The sequence below is a fragment of the Mercenaria mercenaria genome, chromosome 11, assembly GCF_021730395.1.
Source record: "Mercenaria mercenaria strain notata chromosome 11, MADL_Memer_1, whole genome shotgun sequence".
Classification (NCBI taxonomy): Eukaryota; Metazoa; Mollusca; class Bivalvia; order Venerida; family Veneridae; genus Mercenaria; species Mercenaria mercenaria.
Window position 1 is genome coordinate 72472160 of NC_069371.1, and position 22463 is coordinate 72494622.

A 22463-nucleotide genomic window follows, 5' to 3' on the forward strand; every position below is an offset into this window, starting at 1 on the left:
TATAAAAATGGTCTTTATCTGTATGTTTGTAACAGTTGTGTTCGCTCAATATAACTTAAACCCCTTGAAGGATGTTCATGAAGCTTGAGTCAAATGATCACCTCATCAAGACGATGTGCAAAACGCGAGTCAACTATGTTGGCTCAGGCTCAAGGTCACAACTTAGCCTTCCATTTTGTATCCTCTCAGTATTGCCACCATACGTGGGCTATAAAATATACTTAACAATGTCAGTGCTTTCCGCAATACCATCAACCATTTCACTATATCCAGAACAGCGGTGGGGGATATAGCTGTCTTTCAGACTGTCTTGTTACTCTTACTCCAGTAGCCTTAATTCTGTTCTCAGGTCTCTAATGGTAGTTCTAGTTTTCCCTTTATGTCTCTGTGGAACATTGTAAATTTCTGAATCTTCAAAGCAGTTTTCATAGTAATTTGGCAGAAATGTTTCTACCTATACATCTGTTGAGTTGTGAGTCTTTGGTTATACTGGCTCTCTTGATTTATTCTTGTGTAGTGTATACTTCAATTAAAGACTTGTACTAGATTGTTACAATGCTGGTTGTTATGATTAAGTCTGTTTATCAAATTACATGAGCGACATGCATGCCTAGAAAAGATAAAATCACACTTCCTGCCTGGGGATGATGTATAGGATTTGCAAGATTAATGAATGTGTTAATACATGTTTGTCATTAAATGAGTGAAATTATACTGGTCAGGCACTTTTGAGAGTGAAAATATCACATATATTTCATTTGTTAAAATATATCATATATTAGACTAAATTTGGTTAATGCCACTCCAAAAAAAAAATCAGGGTTTTATTAACTAGGATGAGGCATGGACCTAGAGGAAAAGCTCTTTATAAATAAGATGTAAAATCTATTTTAACTGAAAGCTGCATGGTTTAAAAGAAATTAAGTTTTTCTGAGGGAAAGAAGCAAGTAAACAGTCACAATTTCAGTAAAGAAAAGAAATGCCTTGTGATAATTTGGTTTAAAATCTATGTTTCAATGAAAGAAACAAATATTCTTACAGTATATAATGTGATAGGTCATATGTACTCTAAATTTGTTTTTAGGGACCCTGTTGCTGAAAGTATTGTGTCTTCATCACTGTTAAAGGTGGAAAATAAGCATATGACCTGGACTTAATCTGGCTTTACAGTATAGAAATTTGGATAATTTTATATACAGATTTCAGCACTCCTCTTGAAAAGTCTTAATCGTGACCTTCTGACCTACTTTCTTGTTTTTGAAGATTCAGCATTGAAATATGGACCACATGTAGAACTTTTGATACAGATTTCAATACTGATCCTAAATATTATTAACCCTGACCTACTGACCTACTTTCTTGTTTTTGAAGCTTCAGCAAAGAGATTTGGACCACCTGTATAATTGTTTAACAGATTTCAGTATTTATCTTGAAGAATCTTTACCATGACCTTCTCATCTATTTTCTTATTTGTTTTTGAAGCATTAGCAAAGAAATTTGTTTAACCAAGCAATTAATCTCAGTTGAGCGATATAGGGCCATCTTAGCCTTCTTGTTTAAATTTGTTGTAGTACTATTTGGAGGTCAGTGCCTTTAAAGGTATGATGGCATGGACACACATATATTGCCATAACAAAATTACTGAAATGATTTTACAGGGAACGACGCAGACTTCGCCGGATAGAAAAAAGGAAAGAACTGGAAGAAAAACTAAAGAAAGAAGAGGAAGAGCTGAAACAGAAAATGAGTGAAAGTGAAGGGGCAGCAAGTGGTGAGCCAATGGAAGAGGGTGGAGCTGAGGCTGGGACTTCTGGTAAAGAGGCAGAGAAAGCTGGAGAAAAGAGGTCAAGGTTAGTATGAAGTTAAGAGGTGTTAATACTTGTAATGAAGCTGTACAAAGTATTCTGCATTTTGCAAATTTGGAGGGTCCTAATGTTTGCAACCATTTTATGTAGTAAAGTCAGGTTTGTTAATATCAGTATAGGGCTTCTGTGGCGAAGTGGTTTAGGTAGCTGATTTAAAATCACTTGCTCCCATTGGATATGTTAATGAAACCTCGCTTTGGGTAATGAATAATTCACGAGAGGAAGAAATTCAGCTGAGTTGGCAGTTTTTCTAGGATGCCCACTCTTGCCAAAAATAATGCCTGAAGAGACACGGAAGGTCTCCTGCCATCAAAAGCTGGAAAAGTTGCCATATGACTCAAATTCAGTCAGTGTAATGCTAACCCTATTAAATATAAAAAGATACATGTAAATATGTATAATGAAACAGTTTGATATGTAAAGAAGTTACATGAATAAAGTAATCCATTGTTCTGTCTATGAATTTCAATATCTGTATTAAATGTTTTCACTTTGATGTGGTTTTTAGAAAGGTAGTGCATATCAAAGCAAGCTCCTTACTAATTTTGAAACTCAAGAACTGTATAAGACTTTGTAAGCTTATATAAAAGTATAACATGAAGACAAAGCCAGTCTGCTTAGCTCAATAGGGAGAGCGCAGATCTACAAGTCACGGGGATGCGATTTCAGTCTAAGGGTGAGACGTATGTTCTCTGTGACGATTTGATAAAATACATTGTGTCTTGAATCATTCTCCACCTCTGATTCATGTAGGGAAGCTAGCAGTTACTTGCTGAGAACAGGTTTGTACTGGTACAGAATCCAGGAACACTGGTGTTGACTGCTCGCTGTTGCATAACTAAAATACGGTTGAAAAATGGCGTTAAACCCAAAGCAAAGAAATAAACTGGGCAAGACAAATGCTTCTTGTGATTGTTTGATAGAAAAGAGTATGGATATTCAACCTCAACCTCAGATACATGTAGAGAAGTGGTTAATTCCTTGTTGGGAACAACTACTTGGAATACTGGAATGTTGGGTAGTCATAAATACTTTTACTTAACTGAAATACTATTTAAAAATAATGTATTCAATGCACAAAGCTAAATCAACTTTCAAAAAGGCTTGTATTTACAGAGATTTTTGTATGGACATAAATTGATAATAAATTTTAAAGTTATGTACTGGATAGTCCTTGCACTGTTCTATTTTTACAGACCAGTGAGCATCTTTGACATTAAGGTGGAGCAGCCAAAGAAGTTTAAAGGCATGAGGAAATATGAGTTGAACCTTGATGATATGATTGAGGATTCGGATGATGGTGAAGAAATTATCGAGTACAAACCAGATGAACCAGAGCTACGGTACAAGAGAGAGTGTGAGGCTGAGGTCAACTTCCAGCATTACATGAGAGCTTGGTGTATGACATGGGCGAGAAGGAAGAAGGTAAAAGAGTAGATTAGTTATATTTTAGGACATTTTTTTTTAAACCAGAATGTGTCTTTTCTTTATGAGATATTTCTTTTATGCAAAGAATTATGTTTATTACTTTATAGCTCTCCTGAGCCAAAGGCTCATGATGAGCTTTTGTGACTGCTCAATGTCCATCGTCCGTTGTGAGGCGTGCGTCTTGCGTCCGTCAACAATTTCTAAAAACATCTTGAAAACCACTGGGCAGTATTACACCAAACTTCACAGGAATGATCCTTTGGTGGCCCCCTTCAAAAATTGTTCAAAGAATTTAATTCCATATGGAACTCTGGTTACCATGGCAACCGAAAGTAAAACCGTAAAAAATTTTCTTGTGCAAAACCGCAAGGCATAGAGCCTCTATATTTGGCATGTGACATCATTTTATGTTCCTCTGTGAAGATTGTTCAAATTGTGCACCTGGGGTGAAAGAGGCCCCGCTCAAGGGGTCACAAGTTTTACATAGACATATATAAGAAAAAAAATCTTCTTTTCTAAAACCACAAGACCTAGGCCTTTGATATATGGTATATAGCATTGCCTTGTGGTCCTCTACCAAAATTGTCCAAATTATAACCCTGGTGTGAGAAGAGGCCCTGCTCCATGGGGTCTCAAGTTTTACATAGACTTGTATAGGAAAACTTCAAAAATCTTCTCGCCTGAAACTGTATGGCCTAGGCTTTTGATATTTGGTATGTTGCGTTGCCTTGTGGTCCTCTACCAAAATTGTTCAAATTTATGCCCCTAAGATGAATAGACACCCAGTTATGGGGGTCCCAAATTTAACATAGAATTATATCGGGGAAAAAATACAAATCTTCTTGTCTTTAATTTCAAGACCTAGACCTTTGACATTTGGTATGTAGCATTGCTTAGTGGATCTCTAACAAGATTGTACAAATTATGCTCCTTGGGTGGAAAGAGGCCCTGCCCCGGGGGTCACTTGTTATATGAGTTATATAGGAATAAATAGTTTAAAAATTATCAGATCATATTTCCTAGACTGTTTAATTATTATTACCTGATGACCCAAATTGATTAGGGGTCACTTGACTTTGACCTTGACTTATTGACCTACTTTCTTGTTTTTTAAGATACAGCCTTGTAATTTGGATGGCATGTACAGTTTTGCACACCAGTCTTAAAACTGACTTTCAGTGACCATGAATGTGACCTACTGACCTACTACTAATGTTTCAGCATCAGTGTGCCATTTTAAACATGTGGCTCATATTACTCAGGAGAGGGATTTAGGGTCATCATGACCCCTTTGTTAAAACAAAATATTTTTGTTGTTTAAGGCCAAGAACTATCTTGTGAATGAGGAAGGCAGGACTGAGGAGAACATACCAATGGAAAAGCTAATCTCGAGCGCCATTTGGCAAAATGATCGTGCTCCGTTAGCCCACCCTGTTGTAGGTTTCTACTGCTACATGGAATCTGTGATGGAGGGCAACACTACCAAAGTGAGGGTGGAGATGGATTGTAAGGAAGGCTCGAGGGACTTCAACACATTCTTTCAGTTCTCCAAGATGTACTTATACAGGATGATTGAGAAATACTTCAAGTGAGATTGATGATTTACAGTAATTTAGAGACTGATACAAATTCTTGAAAACAAGAACAGACACATTGAAAGACTTTGTGAACTATATTGTGCTTCTTTGTTTAATTTGTATTTTGAAATTCTCAGCATAGCACTTGGGTATTAAGTGTTACAGTTTTCACACTTTCAGTAATTGCAAATTTGGTCTGTTTTGCAAAATTTTGGAAATGTCAAAGACTGGGAGATGGATTTATATTGTTTAATGTTATGAGTTTTTTTTCAGTTGTTTCTTGTACAGTACATAATTGTGTAGTTACTAAAATTCTTGATTTTCTGTAAATATTTTTTTTTTCGACCAATTTAGATCACATCTGTGCAGTCTGATAATGATCTGCAGTGTTTGCCATTCCATTAGTATCTATTTGGTAAGCATCCCTTTTGACAGTTAATGCTACTGTCAAAATTGAACGATAAACAAGTTTATTATAGTAATTTAGCAGGGTAAGGGTTGATATTCATTGAATTTTCTCTAAAGTCCTCACATGACTTTAATTGTGTAATCCATATAGGATTTCTAAGCATTGAGACTCTTAGTAATAATATATGTTTGATCATGACTTGACATCATTGGAGCCTATTTCGTATGACAATGTTTCATACTTCAGATTAAATGTAACCCTTGATGGATTTCAAATTATTTTGTTAAGAAAAATGTTAAGATTTGAATCTTGTTCACCATTAAATTTCTTTTACTTGTTGTGAGTTTATTGCTTTGACTTCTTTTCATCTGAAGTCATTTCGTTTTTAAACATAAAAGAAGTGTGGTTATCTCTTTGACGATTGGCTCTTTATGTTTTGAACAGGTTTTTAATGTATTTCAGAACAAAGATATGAATCTGTAATAACACTGTGCATAATGATAAAAGGTATCATTGAAATATGTGTTGTTGTTTTTTTTGCCTCCATATGCGGATAGGAAACATACAGATGTGGTATTGCCCATATGTCTGTCAGTGCTTATGCTATTCATGTGTACAAAAGTAGCGCTGTTAGGCTGTCATTCCTGTCTGTCAAAGATTTGGTGTCAACCTCATATGTAATGTCTATTTAGGTCACCAGAGCACAAAGTGCTCAATGTGAGCTATTGTGACCGGTCATTGTCCGGCGTCTGTCGTGGGTTGTCCGGCAACATTGGCGTTGTGAACACTCTTAGACCCAAACTTTCTGAAACTTGGTTAGAATGTTTATCTTGATGATTTCAAGGTTTACGTAGAAACTGGGTAATGTGGGGTCAGAAACTGGGTCAGTAGGCCACAGATCAAAGGAGAAGTTGGTGGACACTCTGGAGGCCACAGTTGTGACCCAATAAGAAACTTGATCAGAATGATTGCCTTGATGATTTCTCAGTCAATTTCCAATGGGTCATATGGGGTCAAAAACTAGGTCACCTGGTCAAATCAAAGGAAAAGTTTGTGTTTGTGTACACTATAAAGGGCACAATTTTGACTCGATCTATATGAAATTTGGTCAATGTTTGTCTTGAAGATCTCTAGGTAAGTTTGAAACTGGGTCATGTGGTGTCAAAAAGGTCAGTAGGCCAGATCAAAGGAAAAGCTTGTGACCACTCTAGAGGCCACAGTTGTGACTAGGACTGGGAAGATTTCTCAGTTAATTGGATCTGATTCGATTACGAGGTGAAACCAGTTTCAATTTTGCAAAATGCTAATCGCCCTCAAACAATAAACATCAAGAATCGTACTTTATTATTATATAGCGCCCTTTTCATGATCAACACACACATTTCTTTGACTAGCTCATAGACCCACAGTATATTTCCGCTAAAACACTCTGACTCTGGGATTTGCCTGTTGTGATCTGGTTAAAATAAGATACACCAAAGTATTACTTATTATGATCACAATGCTAGCAAACGATTAAGTCCGTAACTTCCTAATGCTGGAAGTACCTTGTTTCAGTTTCATACAAAGGATTAACCAGTCTCAAAATTTGGAAATTGACCCAGCCCTAATTGTGACCCAATATTTATGAACCTTGGTCATAATGATTTTTTGATGATTTCTAGATAAAGTTCGAATCTTGGTCATCTAGGGTCAAAAACTAGGTCACCAGGTCAGATCAAAGGAAAAGCTTGTAAACACTTTAGCGGCCACAATTTTGACTCGGTCTTCATGAAACTTGATCAGAATATTTTTTTTTGATGAATTCTAGGTTAAGTTTGAAACTGGGTCATGTGGGTTCATAAACTAGCTCACTATGCCAGATCAGAGGAAAATCTTGTCAACACTCGAGACCACAATTTAAGTGTCATCATGAAAATTAATCAGAATGTCTTGGTAATCTAGGTCATGTTTGAATCTGGGTCACATGGGGTCAAACATTAGGTCACCAGGTTAGATAAAAGGTAAAGCTTGTGAACAGGCTAGAGGTCACAGCTTTGACCCAATCTTAATGAAACTTGGCCAAAATGTTTATCTTGATGATGTCTGGATCAGATTTGAAACTGGGTCATATGGGGTAAAAAACTAGGTCAGTAAGTCAGATCAAAGGAAAAGTTTGTGAACACTAGAGGCCACAGTTGTGACCTAATATTTATGAAATTTGGTCTGAATGTTTTTCTTGATGATCTTAGGTCAGGTTTAAATCAGGGTCATGTAGGGTCAAAAACTAGTTTATTAGGCCAGGTCAAAAGGAAAGCATGGCAGATGGCGACGAGATGATACCGGGTTCTGTAGGCCACAGATTAAAGATCAAAATTGTCTGAGTGTCATATTTTGTGTCTGGAATATAACTTATTTATCATTAAAGTACTGATATAAATCCTAGGATATAGGTAGATGGTGCCTAGACGATGTGAGTGCATGAACCAGGATGGTAGGTCAAAGGTCAGGTCACAGCTAGGTCGAATCTTTCCAACATAATTAGTGTCCAGAGCCTAACTTTAAAATATTAAAGGTTTCGACTTGAAACTTGTAATGTAGGCAAAGGGTGCTGAGACGATGTGAAGACGGCAACAGTCTACATAATGATGACACCCCTCCCCCACCCACACCCACACACATACACACAACCACCACCACACACACCTTGAAAACATTTATGGTGTGTATTGCCATGCTTGGTGGAACTTATAGTTTTTTGGGGTCTGTATAGATTACACGATGTCAGTATTACAAAACAGTTACACGCTTAAATGGCAATATACACATCAGAAACCAGGAGCGGACAAGCCTAATAGGCCTAACTAAACTAAAGGAACCAGCGTGGGAGCCATCTGGTCTAGACGCGTAATGGCTGCCAGGTATTTGAACACTAATTTTTCACTTGACATGGCAACAGAGGTCTAAATTGAGGCTAGTTTTTGTTTAAATTTCATTGTGGATGTATTGTTGACATTTTGTTAGGAAAAATGGGAGAGCAGGTTGTATTTGATGAAGTCGAGCTCAATTTTAGTATGAGTAGTACTTCCAGGTCACAGCAGTGTGATTTTGATGTCAGTTTACAGTAAGTAAATATGATCAGAGAAATCTCTCTTAGAAGATACATGACCCCTACTTTTCTCTTCATTTTATATCAGTTTTATCAGAACTCTTTAAAATAAGGTAAGGATTTGTTCTCTGAAATGGGTCTAGCTATGTTTGGTAGCTCTTTGAAAAAGGTCAGTTTTATATAGAATATATAGGGAAAACTATTTAGACGATATGGGGGATCTCTCGGAAAGAAAATGAAATCAATAAATACATTTCGTTCAATATAACATAACCTACACACGTCCACTTAGCTCAATAGGAAATGCGTCGGTCTGCGAATCGCGGGGTCATGAGTTCGATCATCGGACGGGGCGTATACATGTTCTCCGTGACGATTTGATAAAAAAACGTTGTGCCTGAATCATTCGTCCTCCACCTCTGATAATTCATGTGGGGAAGTTGGCAGTTACTTGCGGAGAACATGTTTGTACGATTATACCCCCAGCAGAGCTATTGTAAAAGTGTCTTCTTACGGTTGTTAGCGCACACTTTATAAGTAGAACTGTCTCGGATGAGCACACTATATCAGTTAACTACCTGCACTCGAAGTTCGTGAACGAAGTCATAAACTGTGCCTGATGTAAACAAAATGTCCATTTTCAAGGTGATTTATTTTTTGGCTATCTTCGTTTAAAGGTATCAATTTTTTAGGATTGCAATGTAAATAAAGCTGACTAATAATTTTGTGTAACGTAATCTACAAAATTTATCAAATCTTATTGAACAGAACAAAACTGAACAGTAGTTTATTGAAGGAGCACTGAAAACAAAACAAAACAATAAACTTAGGGTCGATGGTATTGTCCAATTTATTTGACCTGTCAAAAAATGGACCCGGCTTTTATTATATTCTGTTCGAGCCTATATAAGATTAACATGGAAGCCGGGAACATGTTTTGACAGGTCAATTAGATAGCACAATAAAAGATAGAGTCATTCAGATTATCAGAAACGCACAACTGTTTCCTAGACCTAATTAACACTTTCGTCAAAATTGCACAAAGGCTTTGATATCAGCAACATTTAAACAAGATTGTATAGTTTTATTCTTAAGCTGATGATAAATATTTTCAGTTTCTCACGAGCTGAGTAAACAGCATTGTCTCTCAAAACACTCACTACAATTAATTACATATGAATACACTATTATTTATTTTTCCATTATGATAGAGAGGTTATTTTGAATACTATGATTTTTTTCTAATCACTAAACTCTGTCTGGTGATATGCGTTTGAATATTGTGTTCAAGTTAGATATACAATGATTTTGCAAGGATTGCATTAGAGTTTAATCAATGTTAATGTGAACTAGGCATTCGTCGATCCTTACAGAGACATTGTTTTGTGAGCCTACTAAGCTCACTATATCTCTTGTGACCCTTTTCTCTGTTTAACAGGTTTTTCATTAAAAACTAACTAAATAAATAAAGTAAAATAATAATAAAAAAACATTTTAGTGTGACTGTATAGCTGAAAGGTATGATGGACACCTTTTACGAAGTCCAATACAAACCCCTATCAAACTGTTATGACGCTATATTTAAAATATAAAATTATCGTACCTCCATCCGTACGGAGCTCCGATGCCTCAATGTCAACAGTAAAGGGTGGTACTAACAGGTCTAAGATTACGTCTCGTTCGTTCGTTTAAGTTTATCTTTCGAAAAATATATCTCTGTTTACTTACTTATTTATTCCTTTATATATTCAGTACACTTATCGTCGTATAAGTCAGATACAGTTACTCGTTTTTCTTCAAAAGTGTTTTTCGCCTCGGACAATATTGGTGTTCGTCCTAACGAAACGGCTTCTTAGGACACATTTGAAGAAAAACTCATACTGTATCTATTACAGAATCCAAGAACACTTGTTAGGTTAACTACCCGCCATTACATGGCTGAAATACTGTTGAAAAACGGCGTAAAGCCCCAAACAAAGCAAAGCCTAAATTTTATTCAGTATATTATACTCTCAATACGTGCTTACAAGAAATACCAACGTTTTCAAAATCGTTCTGTTGCAGTCAATTATTGTACGTAAGTCAATTGTCAACAATTTGCCAACTTTCAGGTTGAAAGAATGACTGCTGTCGGAATTATGCCGCATTCAGACAGACAGTCCACACCTGCAAAAAACGTGTCAGGGCCATAGATAATGCAAATTTTTCATTAAATATAGTATCATACGGCCTTACTTTTCTTATTTCTAAAATTCGTTTGCAAGAAACAGCTAGAAGTACACGAAAAATAATCGATTCTGTCATTCTTACCTAAAATGGTGTCGCTGATGCAAAACTGAGATGTAGGGTACCTTAAAAATCAGAATTTTGCCTACTTTCCAAAAACATCACAACTTTGCCCAAAATGTGCAAATGATATGCCACGTTTGTCTTAAAATTGTGCTTATTGCTCATTTCTGACCCGAAAGTACCAGTTTTACATTGGTTTTCACGAAGTGCGAATTTTTCATTTTAGGTATGAAGGTATTCAATGCCTCCGCTACTATTTTCTATATAAAATTAACAACTTATAACATATTTTTATCAAGATTTCTAGCCTTTCACTTCCTGCGAGACTACCTTGACTTGAAGGTCTGTCTTTAGGCAATCAAAATATACCCCAAAAATATGAGGTTGACCATAATGCAATGAAACCATGGTCACGTGTCTGAGACACGTGATGAAAACGTTAATATTGCGTAGGTAGACATCAGGAAATACCTACTTTCACTTTCATTTTACAAGGCAGCTTCAAATCAACTTTTGAAGCATATAACGTAGCTTAAAATCATCTGCGGACATTCCTTATTACAATCAAGCATCAATAAAGCTTATATCTGGCATGAAAATGGCCTTTAATAGGCGGGAAAATTGCACTATATATTGATATGGACTACATTCGACCACGGAGGCATATCCGGCTAATTGCCCCCTTCATTCCTACATAGCTTGGACAAGTTAAAGCATACCAAAAGTTCCTTCTAGGGCACACCTATATAAATATAAAATGACCATCTTGTAAAATTTTGGTTGCAATGTCTGTTTTATACTGCCAGAAAATATCAGGTAAGTATTTACGCTAGTTATTTAACATAAATTGTTAAATCCAACAACAAACTAAATCTGTTACCTCTTTCAGTAGAGTAAATACGGCAATAAGACATTGACTTGGTCAATCTATTATGATTCGATGTGTGAATTCATTGCACATAATTAGAGGGTCACAATGGGGTTTGTTTTCACATATTAACCATGCATTTGAAGGTAACGATAATATTTGGTTGTTTACATTTAAATGTGCTGATATATGTCAATCTGGTGAATGTACATATGTTATGTTCAGGAGGAAATAAAAGAATCAATTAATCACCCTCGGGTTTAGTATTGTGTAATTCATGGAGTCGCCTCAATTGAGAAAGAATAGTTTAACGTCAGAGGTTATTTCTAAGGTCATGGAGTTTAATTGGCCAGCTTGTAATTACAACAACTTTCAACATCAGTAGCTCAGTCAAGTGTGACTTATAATTATTGAATTAAGATATTCCTTCTCAACAGAAGGAATAATGATGCTCCTAAGTTAAGTTCAATGTAAATTATAAATTCATTCAGGTACTATTACAGATTAACACACCAGATACACTAACAGACCAGATACGCTGTAGACAGTCGTTACGTTTCAAGTAGGAGAGAATAAATAAACAGGGTTCGCAAATATTGATAATCTTATCAAATGTCACATGCATATTAAACAAATGAAGACAGTGATATGTAGTTTCATTATTCATTTTTGGAAAATGCGATGATTAAACCAACAATTGTTAAGCTAATGCATTTTCAGAAAACAAAGTGTGTACCTAACTTGGGTTTATCATAATTAATTTGTTATAGCGCTCTTTATATTTCTGAGCTTTGTTTTGTGATTTTAAATACGCCGGATAATGTTGATGATAATATATCTATTACATAACTTGTATGAAACCGAATTAACCCAATAAGAGAATTATGGAGTGACATGATTGTATTTTGATTAGTTCGAATGGTTTGCCTAAAGCAATTTTAAAGATGTCGGACAATTTTGGAAATAATAATGCTACTACTGAGGAAACTGCCCCTTTGAGGGTCCTTTTAAAACTGTATTTTTAATTTTTTTTGATTATTAACAAAAACGTTTTAATATCAAATCAATAGCATTGTTATCTCTTGAATCGTTTTTGTGTGTTGTAAACAAAAACAACAACTCAAATTAAATCCAGATTTCAAGATGCATAATCAAACTCTGTACACAGAGCGCCAACTTCATCCGATTTACATTCGGAACATTTTCACGCGTTTCGGGCTTTATCGTATGTTTAACATGGGACTGTTGAACCGTCCAAATACAGAAAATACAGGATTTTTTGTACGCGCGTGCGTCCAAATACAGAAAATACGGGATTTTTGTACGCACGTGCATCCAAATACCGTAATATATTGTACGGTCACGTGTTGCAAATGAACGTTCGCGATTGGATAGATAAAATAGGTATAGAATAAAACCTTTTATTTCAACTATCCTTCATGCTTTTAAACTGAAAAAAACACCCTTCTTTGGTATTTTCAACAATGTTATGGTGACAATTAAGAAATATAACAGTCTTCATTGAAATATTATCCGATTTTCATATACACATATTGGTTGGCGTTCATGTCGCAAAATAGGCATAATCAACGGGACAATGGCGTCTGACAACAGTATTTCTTCAAACCTTATATCATATATAGGATGCTATCTGTATTAAAAACATCCTAAAGGGAAATTGTTTCAAAATAACTATTACTGCTTGTGAACATACGAACCAACTTTGTCACATAACGATTGAAATCATTAGTCTGCGGCGTAATTTACATTAAATAATGAACGAGGCCTTTATAAATACACATGTACGAGGGAGCGTTAAGTATTTATTGCAGTCATCAAGGTCGGTATATTATGCTTAAACAATAGTTTAACGCTATTGGCATTGTAAATGCCCAAAAATTATATTATAGTTCATTTTAAGTGAACTCTTTAACGATCAAATCAAACGACGGTAATGAACAGACGTAAACCAACGGGACATACAATATTAAAAACCCCGCTATTCGTGATTTCATTGCCGTTACTTGATTTACTTGGGTTCATTTACTCATTTAGGTTACACTATACCGGATGTTTACATAGCGGGAAACGTTTGAAACATAATTTGCAGAAAGACAAATTTCCACGATTATGTAAGTATTAAAAGTATATAAGTTATTATTATTGGGAAATACAACTCTTAGAATTAAGCTGTTTCAGTAACCAAGACACCTGATAGATTCATTGGATGCATTTCAAAATATACAGTCTTCCTTGGATTATTATGCAGGCATGTAACTGTTTGTCCCGTTCATTATGATTAAAGTCCCGTCGATTACAAAGAAGGGTTCACACTTCTTAAAAGCCCATATTTTGTAAAGGGACACTTCATATGTCTTTTTTTTTCTTTCTTTTATGAGAAGGAAATGTAATTGTAAGACGAATTGATATAAAAGTCTGCGTTTTAGCTGTATATAGTTTTTAAATATTACAACTGTTCGTAATGGAATTCAAAATTAAATCTAAGGTCATCATTACCAGCGATATGTTGTGCTTTTGATAACTACAGCAGAAATATTTTATTGTGATTTTACAGGCACCCCCTTCCTATAGTTTAGACACCATATAACCTGGATAACCGTCATCATTGTTTCCACTTTTAAAATCCTCATTAAACATGTCCCGTTCATTACGAACGGTTTGTCCCGTCAATTACATGGGCAACACCAACTAAAAAAGATACATTGAGTTCAAACTGACCAGTATTATACTTTGCAATATTAAAGTAAATGTATCTCTGTGTTTCAGAATGGCCAAATCTAAAGCAGAGCGCATGCGCGAGTACCGAGCTCGGAAGAAACAACAGCTTGGGGAGAAAGAGTGGCTTAAGAGAGAACGTGCCCGCACAAAACCTCACTTCAAACCGATGGCGTTGCTAGATGAGAGCAAGCAGATTGAAATTAGAGAAAAGAACCGATAAACCAGATTCGATTTAGAAGGCGGAAACGGCAACAGAAGAATACTGTTGTCCACAGCAGTAACAGAACCACAACCGTCTAGAAGCGCAGAATCTAATGAAATGAAGTATCAAGTACAACAGACACAACATTAACTGTTAAACTGCCTTTTCCGTCAAGAGTACAGAAAGGGAAGAAAAGAACATCTAGGGCACTGTCGAGAGCATACAGAAGGGTCGAAACATTAGAAGATCAAATGAAGCCTTGAAACGAAAGCTGAGATCTGCCCAAAGACGACTGCAAAGGTATGAAGAGAAGAAAAAACTAAGCACTACGCCAAGAGGTAAGACTGATAGTCTTCTTAAGCAGTCGGGAAAATCCGGAAGCTGTTCCTGAAATACGAAAGAAACTGATATTCAGCGAATGCATAAATGAAGAAATTGAAGCGCAAAGGATGCACAGAAAAACAGAACTGACAGAAAGCAGGTTGTACATAAAGTTGTCTCTGGAAGAGTGATTAAACGATATCGGCTGAAGTCAACATTAGAAGAACATACAAATCTGAACAGAAGGAAGTCTTACGTATGCAAATCGGTTCTTCTCTGCAAAAGATCACGGTTAACTACACTTAGACAAAATGTGAAAAAGGAAGTGTTGAAATTTCTTGAGAGAGATGATAATTCTAGAGTATTGCCAGGAAAGGCTGATGCTGCTAAAAGTGAATCAGGAAAAATCCAGAAAAGAGTTCTAAATGACTATATGTACAACCTGCACCAGAGTTCTTGGCCGAATCAACCATAAGAATATCAAGGTCATCATTTTACAAGTGTAGGCCGAATTACATATGCCCAGTAAACTTTGCGTCGCGAAGTGTTTGCCTCTGTTCAAAGCATCAGAATTTTTGCTTTCTACTTAGAACACTTAAGGCTTTGAACTTGACGACATGTGCCAACCCTGACAAGTTCGTTCAACTGTACCAAGAACAGCCCGTCGTCACTGAACGAATTAACTTAACAAGATACCAACACATGATGAAAAGGTTAAATTCCAACAATGGAAACGAGTGAAATGAAGAATGGCAAAGAACGCCAGCGTGTCGTTGAAGTAGAGAAAATAGAAATGAGTTCATTGAAATGATGACCAATGAATTCAGTGCATTTGAGGGACACGTTTCAAAGAGTGAAAGACCAATACATCGCTATTAAAACAATAAAAGAGAACTGCCAAGGAAGCATGTCTTAATACAAATGGATTTCAGTGAAAATTATACATGCAATACACTAGAAAAATCCAATCAGCGTATTGGAATAGCTGCATGATTACATTACACCCGACTGTAGTATACTTCAGGTCAGATGAAAATCAGCTAACACATGCAAGCTACGTCTTTGTCTCGGAGGTTCTGAGCCACAATGCGTCTATGGTCATCGCTATTATCGACCCGCCTGATGGGACTGGTGAAAAGCATCATACCTGATTTACAGTATGTACACTTTTGGACTGACTCACCATCGTCACAATATCGAAATAAGACTATCTTTGACCTAGTGAGTAACTTTCAACAACGTTATGATACAAAGCGTCATGGCATTATTTTGAATGTGGCCATGGTAAAGGACCATGTGATGGTGTTGGCGGCACGACGAAAAGGAACGCAGATAACGCTGTGAAACAGGGGAAAGTGCTTATCCAAGATGCTGATGACTTTTTTGCCTGGGCTTCGCAAGAGGAACGCGGTATAAAAATATCAGCTAATAACTGAACAAGAGTACAATTACACTAAAACTGAAGTTGATGACAGAAATGCACACATTAAACCTGTCAAAGGCTCAATGATGCTGCATGCTGTGGTAGGTCAGGGAGACGGTAGACTAATTGACACGCAATACGAGTTGTGCTTGTGATGACTGTTTTGTAGACAAGTTCAACAGTCAGTCTAAATGCAGCTGGAGTAATACTACAGTATGACGAGAATGAAAAATGTTGTCGGAGAAGGAAACATTCAAGAAGACGATGAACATGGAAATGGATCAATCTGCGATGAAACAACTCGTAATCAGGCAGAGCAGGAGTCACTTAAACCCTATTGAAGTCAGTGAAGGGTGTTTCGTCGTTGCCCGATATGACAATCAGAAAATACATTGGACAAGTATTAGAAGTTTGCTTTGATGATAACACCGCTTATATCAACTTCATGTCCGACTCTGGTAAACGTAAAGGATGCTTTAAGTGGCCCATCACCGAGGACAAGTATGGCGCGATATGGCGGATATCATTAAAGTGATTGAAACGCCGGTGCGGACCACTAAAACAGGTCGCCTATATTCTGTTCCTGAAAATGTACTCAAGCTTGTGTGCGATGAATAAATGACAAAAAATGTGTTGAGTAATATCATTTAACCGCTTAAAGTTAATCTCTTTCAAATTTCGTATGTCACATTTCTTAACACAGCGATGCTGTAATGAAACACAGATATCTCGAAAACGCAAAAGTAATGACGGGACAACAGTCTATGAAGATCGTCGTCAATTGTTTAGTAGAATATGCACACTGTTTCATAGCATTATGTTGAAACATTTCACCACGAGCTTGCTCAGTCGTAAAGTAAAGATTCATGGTAATAACCCATTAATATCAGAAAACCAAGATTTGAACATATATCTTAATTAGTAAATATATTTGTGGCTTTTCAAATTTTATATAGACATAATTATATGAATAGATATATGGTTATATTCAATTGAAACAGTTAAATATTCTAATGTGTACAAGTGTTGTTATAAGACGCTTTTTACCTTATAAAATGACAGTGTAATGAACGGGACAAGTAAGTGTAATGAACGGGACATATAAAATTTTCGATTTAATAAGCAACGCTGTATTTTTGCAAAACCACTTACATTAACCAACTTGCGTTATTGACACATAGAATTATAGTTTATGATATGTCGTTTATGTTAAGAAAAGATGGTTTTGTTACTATGAGGTTCTAAACACAGGTCATGTGTATTATTTCTTTTTATGTAACCATGGTTACCAGTTTAAATTGTTTGATGTTTACAATAAAAATGCATACATGCAACGCCTGATTCATTTTTTTCCTTAGCCGGGTGTTATTAAGGCATAAAGGAATGTCTATGTACAGTGTTTTAGATAGATATCTATGGAAAAAAATACTCCTCATTGTAGTACTGTGCTAAAATAAAATGAGCCCCGAGATCATGAAGGGGGTATACTTTAAAATATCATATCTCAATAGCTATTGAAGCCCAACTGGTGAAACTGCAGAAAAGTAACCTGGAAACATACATAAACAAGCTGCCTTAAAAAGCAAATGATTTTGGTAACCTTGAAAAATCATGATTTTTAACTGCCATTTGTCTCGGTTAACATGGAATGAGTGTTATATTTTACGTATTTAATTTATACTAATTTATTTTAGCTCAATTGTGACGAAAGCTTAGAACTTATTTGAACCACTCTCGAGCCCGCTTTCTGGTATAGCCAGCACTGGTGTCATATGAGAAGTCATTTTCGTGACCACAGCGGGGCTCGAACCAACGCCCCCCCCCCCCCCCCCCCAGGTTGAGCGGCTAAACCACCGCTCCCATGTATTTGAGTTCCTGGGAGTGAAAAAACCGCCATGTCATATTGCATGTAGAAGCTAACAACTCAAAAAGTACGGGGAATATATATATATATATATCTTATATATTGGGATAATGTTATGCTTTATGACTGGTTAGTAATGTTGATAAACATAAGAAATATATATAATATATTTTATAATTGAACCCCTTTGCTGCGTTTAGAGTAACATTTTAATTAATGTACACATTTTGACAACATTTGCTACATTTCATGTACGAAAAACGATGCGTAAACTAAACTATACATTCCTCAATTTATGAAAGGCTGTACCCACCATGATGTTATACACGTATGGAAGTCGGAAAACAAGTAGTATTCTCTAACCTTTATTTCTTTTGTCGGAGGACAACACAACTAGTGTTAATGGTCACAAATCTGTTGCAACTGATATCAAAAATAAGCGTGAAATTATAATATCTTATTTTTTCCCTAATTATTGATACATGTGCCTATTTTAATAAGCGTTTTTAGGACCAGAGAGAAGCATTTTTATCTCTGTAATGAAAATGCTCAAAATTAATACACTTTGTCTTTATTTCGTACGGAATCAATCATACTTTAGCGTCGAAGCCTATGCAATAAACTTAAACTTTTACGAAAAATGACGATGTCTAAACCTAGGCATGTTGACAGGGGGCTAACCAAGTAAAATGTCTATATCTTTGTAAAAACTGAACATTTCTTAATGAAACTTTGTTCGATGATTTATAATAGATCAAACTTGAAGAACTGTATAAATGGAATAATATATGATCTATAGGTCAAAGAACATCAATATGAAAATGGGATGTGAACGTTTTGGGAATGAAGTAATTATAAACCTTGGAATGAGGTAATGTTTAGTTCGTTCTGATAGTCAGCACTACATACACTTTCTTTTCGGTATGTGCTGGGGCAACCAAAGACTATATGACATTGTACCTTTCATTGAAAATGTACTGGTGCCTTAAAACATCTTTTATTCAGCGGAAACACCCGGCAGTCTAATGTCACATATTCTAAATGCAATCAGCACACTAGACATCACTGACTAAGGAGACGACACAACCAAAGGATAATGGAATCTTTTTCATTTAAACGAATAATAAAAATAATCTCTTTTATATTTATTTCAGCTGCAAAGCATCAAGTTACTTTAGTTTCCATCTGTTGGGACGATTACAGTAAAATTCTATTTATATCATTTAGTTTCGCTATGTGTAGGTAGTGTTTTCTTTGATTTTAGTTTCCATTTGTGTGGGCAATAACAGTTGAAATTTCTATCAATATTTTTTGGTTTCTCCGTTCAACGAAAGGAAAGTGCAAGAACATGTAACAGCAAACTACTGATTTCAGCTGCTCTCAGTACAGACAATGACCTTTATTATTTAGTTTCTCTTTTAAAGGGTAGTGCAAATTCGAAATTTCTATGTCTTAGTATCTCTGTACGATGTTGATCAGAGTATGAAACACCCACGCATTAATTTCAGTTCCCCTGAATACAGGCATTGGCGTTTCTTAAAGATGCAGGTTCTCAATCTGTTCAAAACATCATCTATCTTTGTACTCAGACACCATAAAACTATTTAAGTCCTGTGCTGGGATACTATACAAATTTGAACGGTCAGGCTGCTTTATCAGATTATACATTCAAAAATTTAATGCAAACATGTTGGTTTTTTGTTCAATCTTGAATTTCACATATTTACACCAACATTTCATATAAGTAGTCTTGATTAAATAGCTTATAAATGAAATGGTACATAACTCAGTTTCCCTCAACATTTTACTTCTAAATTTCTATTTCATGATTCACAGTCCATTCCTATAATGTATCCTTTTCTTGAGGATTATATCCGAACATGGCTACAGTCAAGGGACATAACTGTTCCCCACCCGGCGTCGTAAACGTTGCGTGTTTTACCTCTCTTGAATTAAATTGTACATTTGATTCGCGTTATTTTAGCCACACGGAAAGTGACCTTGTTATATTTTCTTGTCCTTCGGGATCATTGATTTCAACTATTTTAGATTTTAAGATTGAATACAGCTTAAGCCGGTGCTAGGGGGTGTTGGCAGTGTTGCATTCTCCATTACTGCTCGTGAACAGACTCAATCAAACCAACTCTGCAATTTTTACTGTTTGCCTTGTTCACGGTGATTTCGAGGGATCAACGTTCCGTACTTTATTTAGGTCAGTAGGCACTGTTCACATCAACCGATGACGTTTATGATATCATATTTCGTCGTCTGGTAATTTTGTAAACAGATTTTTGAGATGGCTAAAATTCGTAAAGAGTTGAATAGTGATATCAGAAATGTTATTGTAAAATATTCCATTAGAAAGTAAACATAACTTTATAAAAATATAACTAAAACAATTTCATGAATAATGAAAATTCCTAGATCTACTATAAAATCAATCATAAAAAAATATAAAGCATGTAGAAAACCTGCCTGGAAGAGGCTAAAAGAAATAATTTGCTGACAGAGATTTTAGTCAAAGGCAGTAAGAGAAAAGTGAAAAAAAAAAGAAAACATGGTCAGACTTAATTGGTATTACTAATGAACAAAGAGTGTATACTTTTTTGAACAAAAACTGAAACTGTTGCTCGTAAATTGAAAGGTTTTGGTTATAAAAGAAGGGTTGGTTGTTAAGGATAAAATTAATAGAAAGAGGGATAGATGGTGTAAAGAAAGGCGTAATTGGACTGTAGAAGAAAGTTGGAAGAAATGGGTCCTTAGTTAAAGGTGCAAAATAAAGACAAATGAATAGACATAAATCTTTAAAAAAGACTACACATTTTGAAATATAGTACTAAACATTACAATAGCCGTGCAATATTCCCTTGAATTCAACACATGTACAGAGAAACAAATGATTGTTTCTGTATTTTCTTAGACTGACATGGATGGTCATTTTGTCCTACTTTCGTGTTTATCGTTTTTCTGTAATCGATCGGAAATTCTTCGGGATCACGTGGTTTTAAAATTGTTTCAAACGAATATCCGCGACAAAATAACTGTATTTCCATGATGGTAATTATACACGACTTGCACGAAAAATATGAGATGTACAAAACTTAAGTTTAAAATTGACAGTGACATATATTAGGCCAAGACAATGTGTTTAATGTCTAAAATTTTATTAAATTAATGTAGCCATATGTACATAAATCAGTGTATTTAGGTATTTAGGTAAATTTCAATCACATTTTGTTTCTGCAGTGTAAGACAGTTATTCATTTATATTCTTAAAACTATACTGAAAAGAGATTAACGGAAAAAGTTTGCAGACGAAGTTGTAAAAACACTTTTATTCGGGGAGGGCCTGAATTGTCCTCCCGAAAACTTGTAGTATAGCTGTATATTACTTGCATTATAAGAATGATTTTCATGAAGTTTTTGTGAGTTACAAAATTGTTGAATTCCATGTGCTAAGTTTGTAAAAATCACGTTATCGTTTGGGCATATAATATATTTTGCATCTATTTATAAATAGCCTCGTTTCGGAGGATTCTTCCGAAAAAATCCGAAGATGCTCGACGGGTTCGTAAGCAGTCGGAAAACATACTTTCGGTTTGACATAGGCAACATTTTTTGTTTATTTGTTAGTTATTCTTGAACATATTCATGACTGTTTGGTCAGATCCGATGGAGGGGCCATATTTTCAGTAAATAGGAAGTCTCAGCTACAAACTCTTGTTTTCATATAATACTCGTTCGGGTTTTAGTAGTGGACCTTTAAGAGTCTCAAGTAGTAATTTGTACGAAAACAAAGTTCATGTGTGGAGAAAAGACAACGAAACATATAACCCACAGGTGACCAGTTCGAATCCGCGCAGGAAGTTAGTGTAATGGTGTGGGGATGTTTGTGTTTTGATGGGGTTGCGACTTTGGCTCATGTAAATGGCACTATACATACACAGAAGTACATTTCTATACCTGACGAATGTTTGTGACCTGTATATAAGTAAGCCTACACCGGATCAGTTATTCGAGTCAGTCAGACGTGCGTGGGAAAGCATCCCCGTGGACTATATTCTTTTTCGGCGTGGTATGCTGGTCTCACTAAATCTTTAAAAAGCCGATTACAAGTAACCCAGAACAAAGTAATCCGATTCATTCTTGATATACCATCAAGGACTAGTATTACGTGTGATATGTTGGAAGAAGTCGAAGGGTCGAAGATAGGGCTAAACAATTACGACTGAACTATGTTTACAATATTTTTCACGGCACTACACCAAAATATCTTAATCAAAATTTTTGCAAAGTCTCATCAATTCATAACCGTACCAGATTTAGTAAATTTAACTTTGTTGTTCCAAAAGTCAAAAGTTTTGGTGCTGATACTTTTTATTTCAACGCA

At 35.7% G+C, this 22463-nt stretch overlaps 1 protein-coding gene across 1 annotated transcript in view; it reads left to right on the forward strand.

Moving 5' to 3' along the window:
* The window catches only part of LOC123531464 (speckle targeted PIP5K1A-regulated poly(A) polymerase-like), a 43610-nt gene extending 37812 nt beyond the window's left edge, over positions 1-5798 (forward strand). Inside the window, exons 17-19 of the mRNA XM_053517706.1 lie at positions 1659-1850; positions 3062-3290; positions 4616-5798. Coding sequence (XP_053373681.1) covers positions 1659-1850; positions 3062-3290; positions 4616-4885 — 691 coding nt within the window. The 3' untranslated portion in view covers positions 4886-5798. The remainder of the gene's footprint in view (positions 1-1658; positions 1851-3061; positions 3291-4615) is intronic.
* The last annotated feature ends 16665 nt before the right edge of the window (positions 5799-22463 follow it).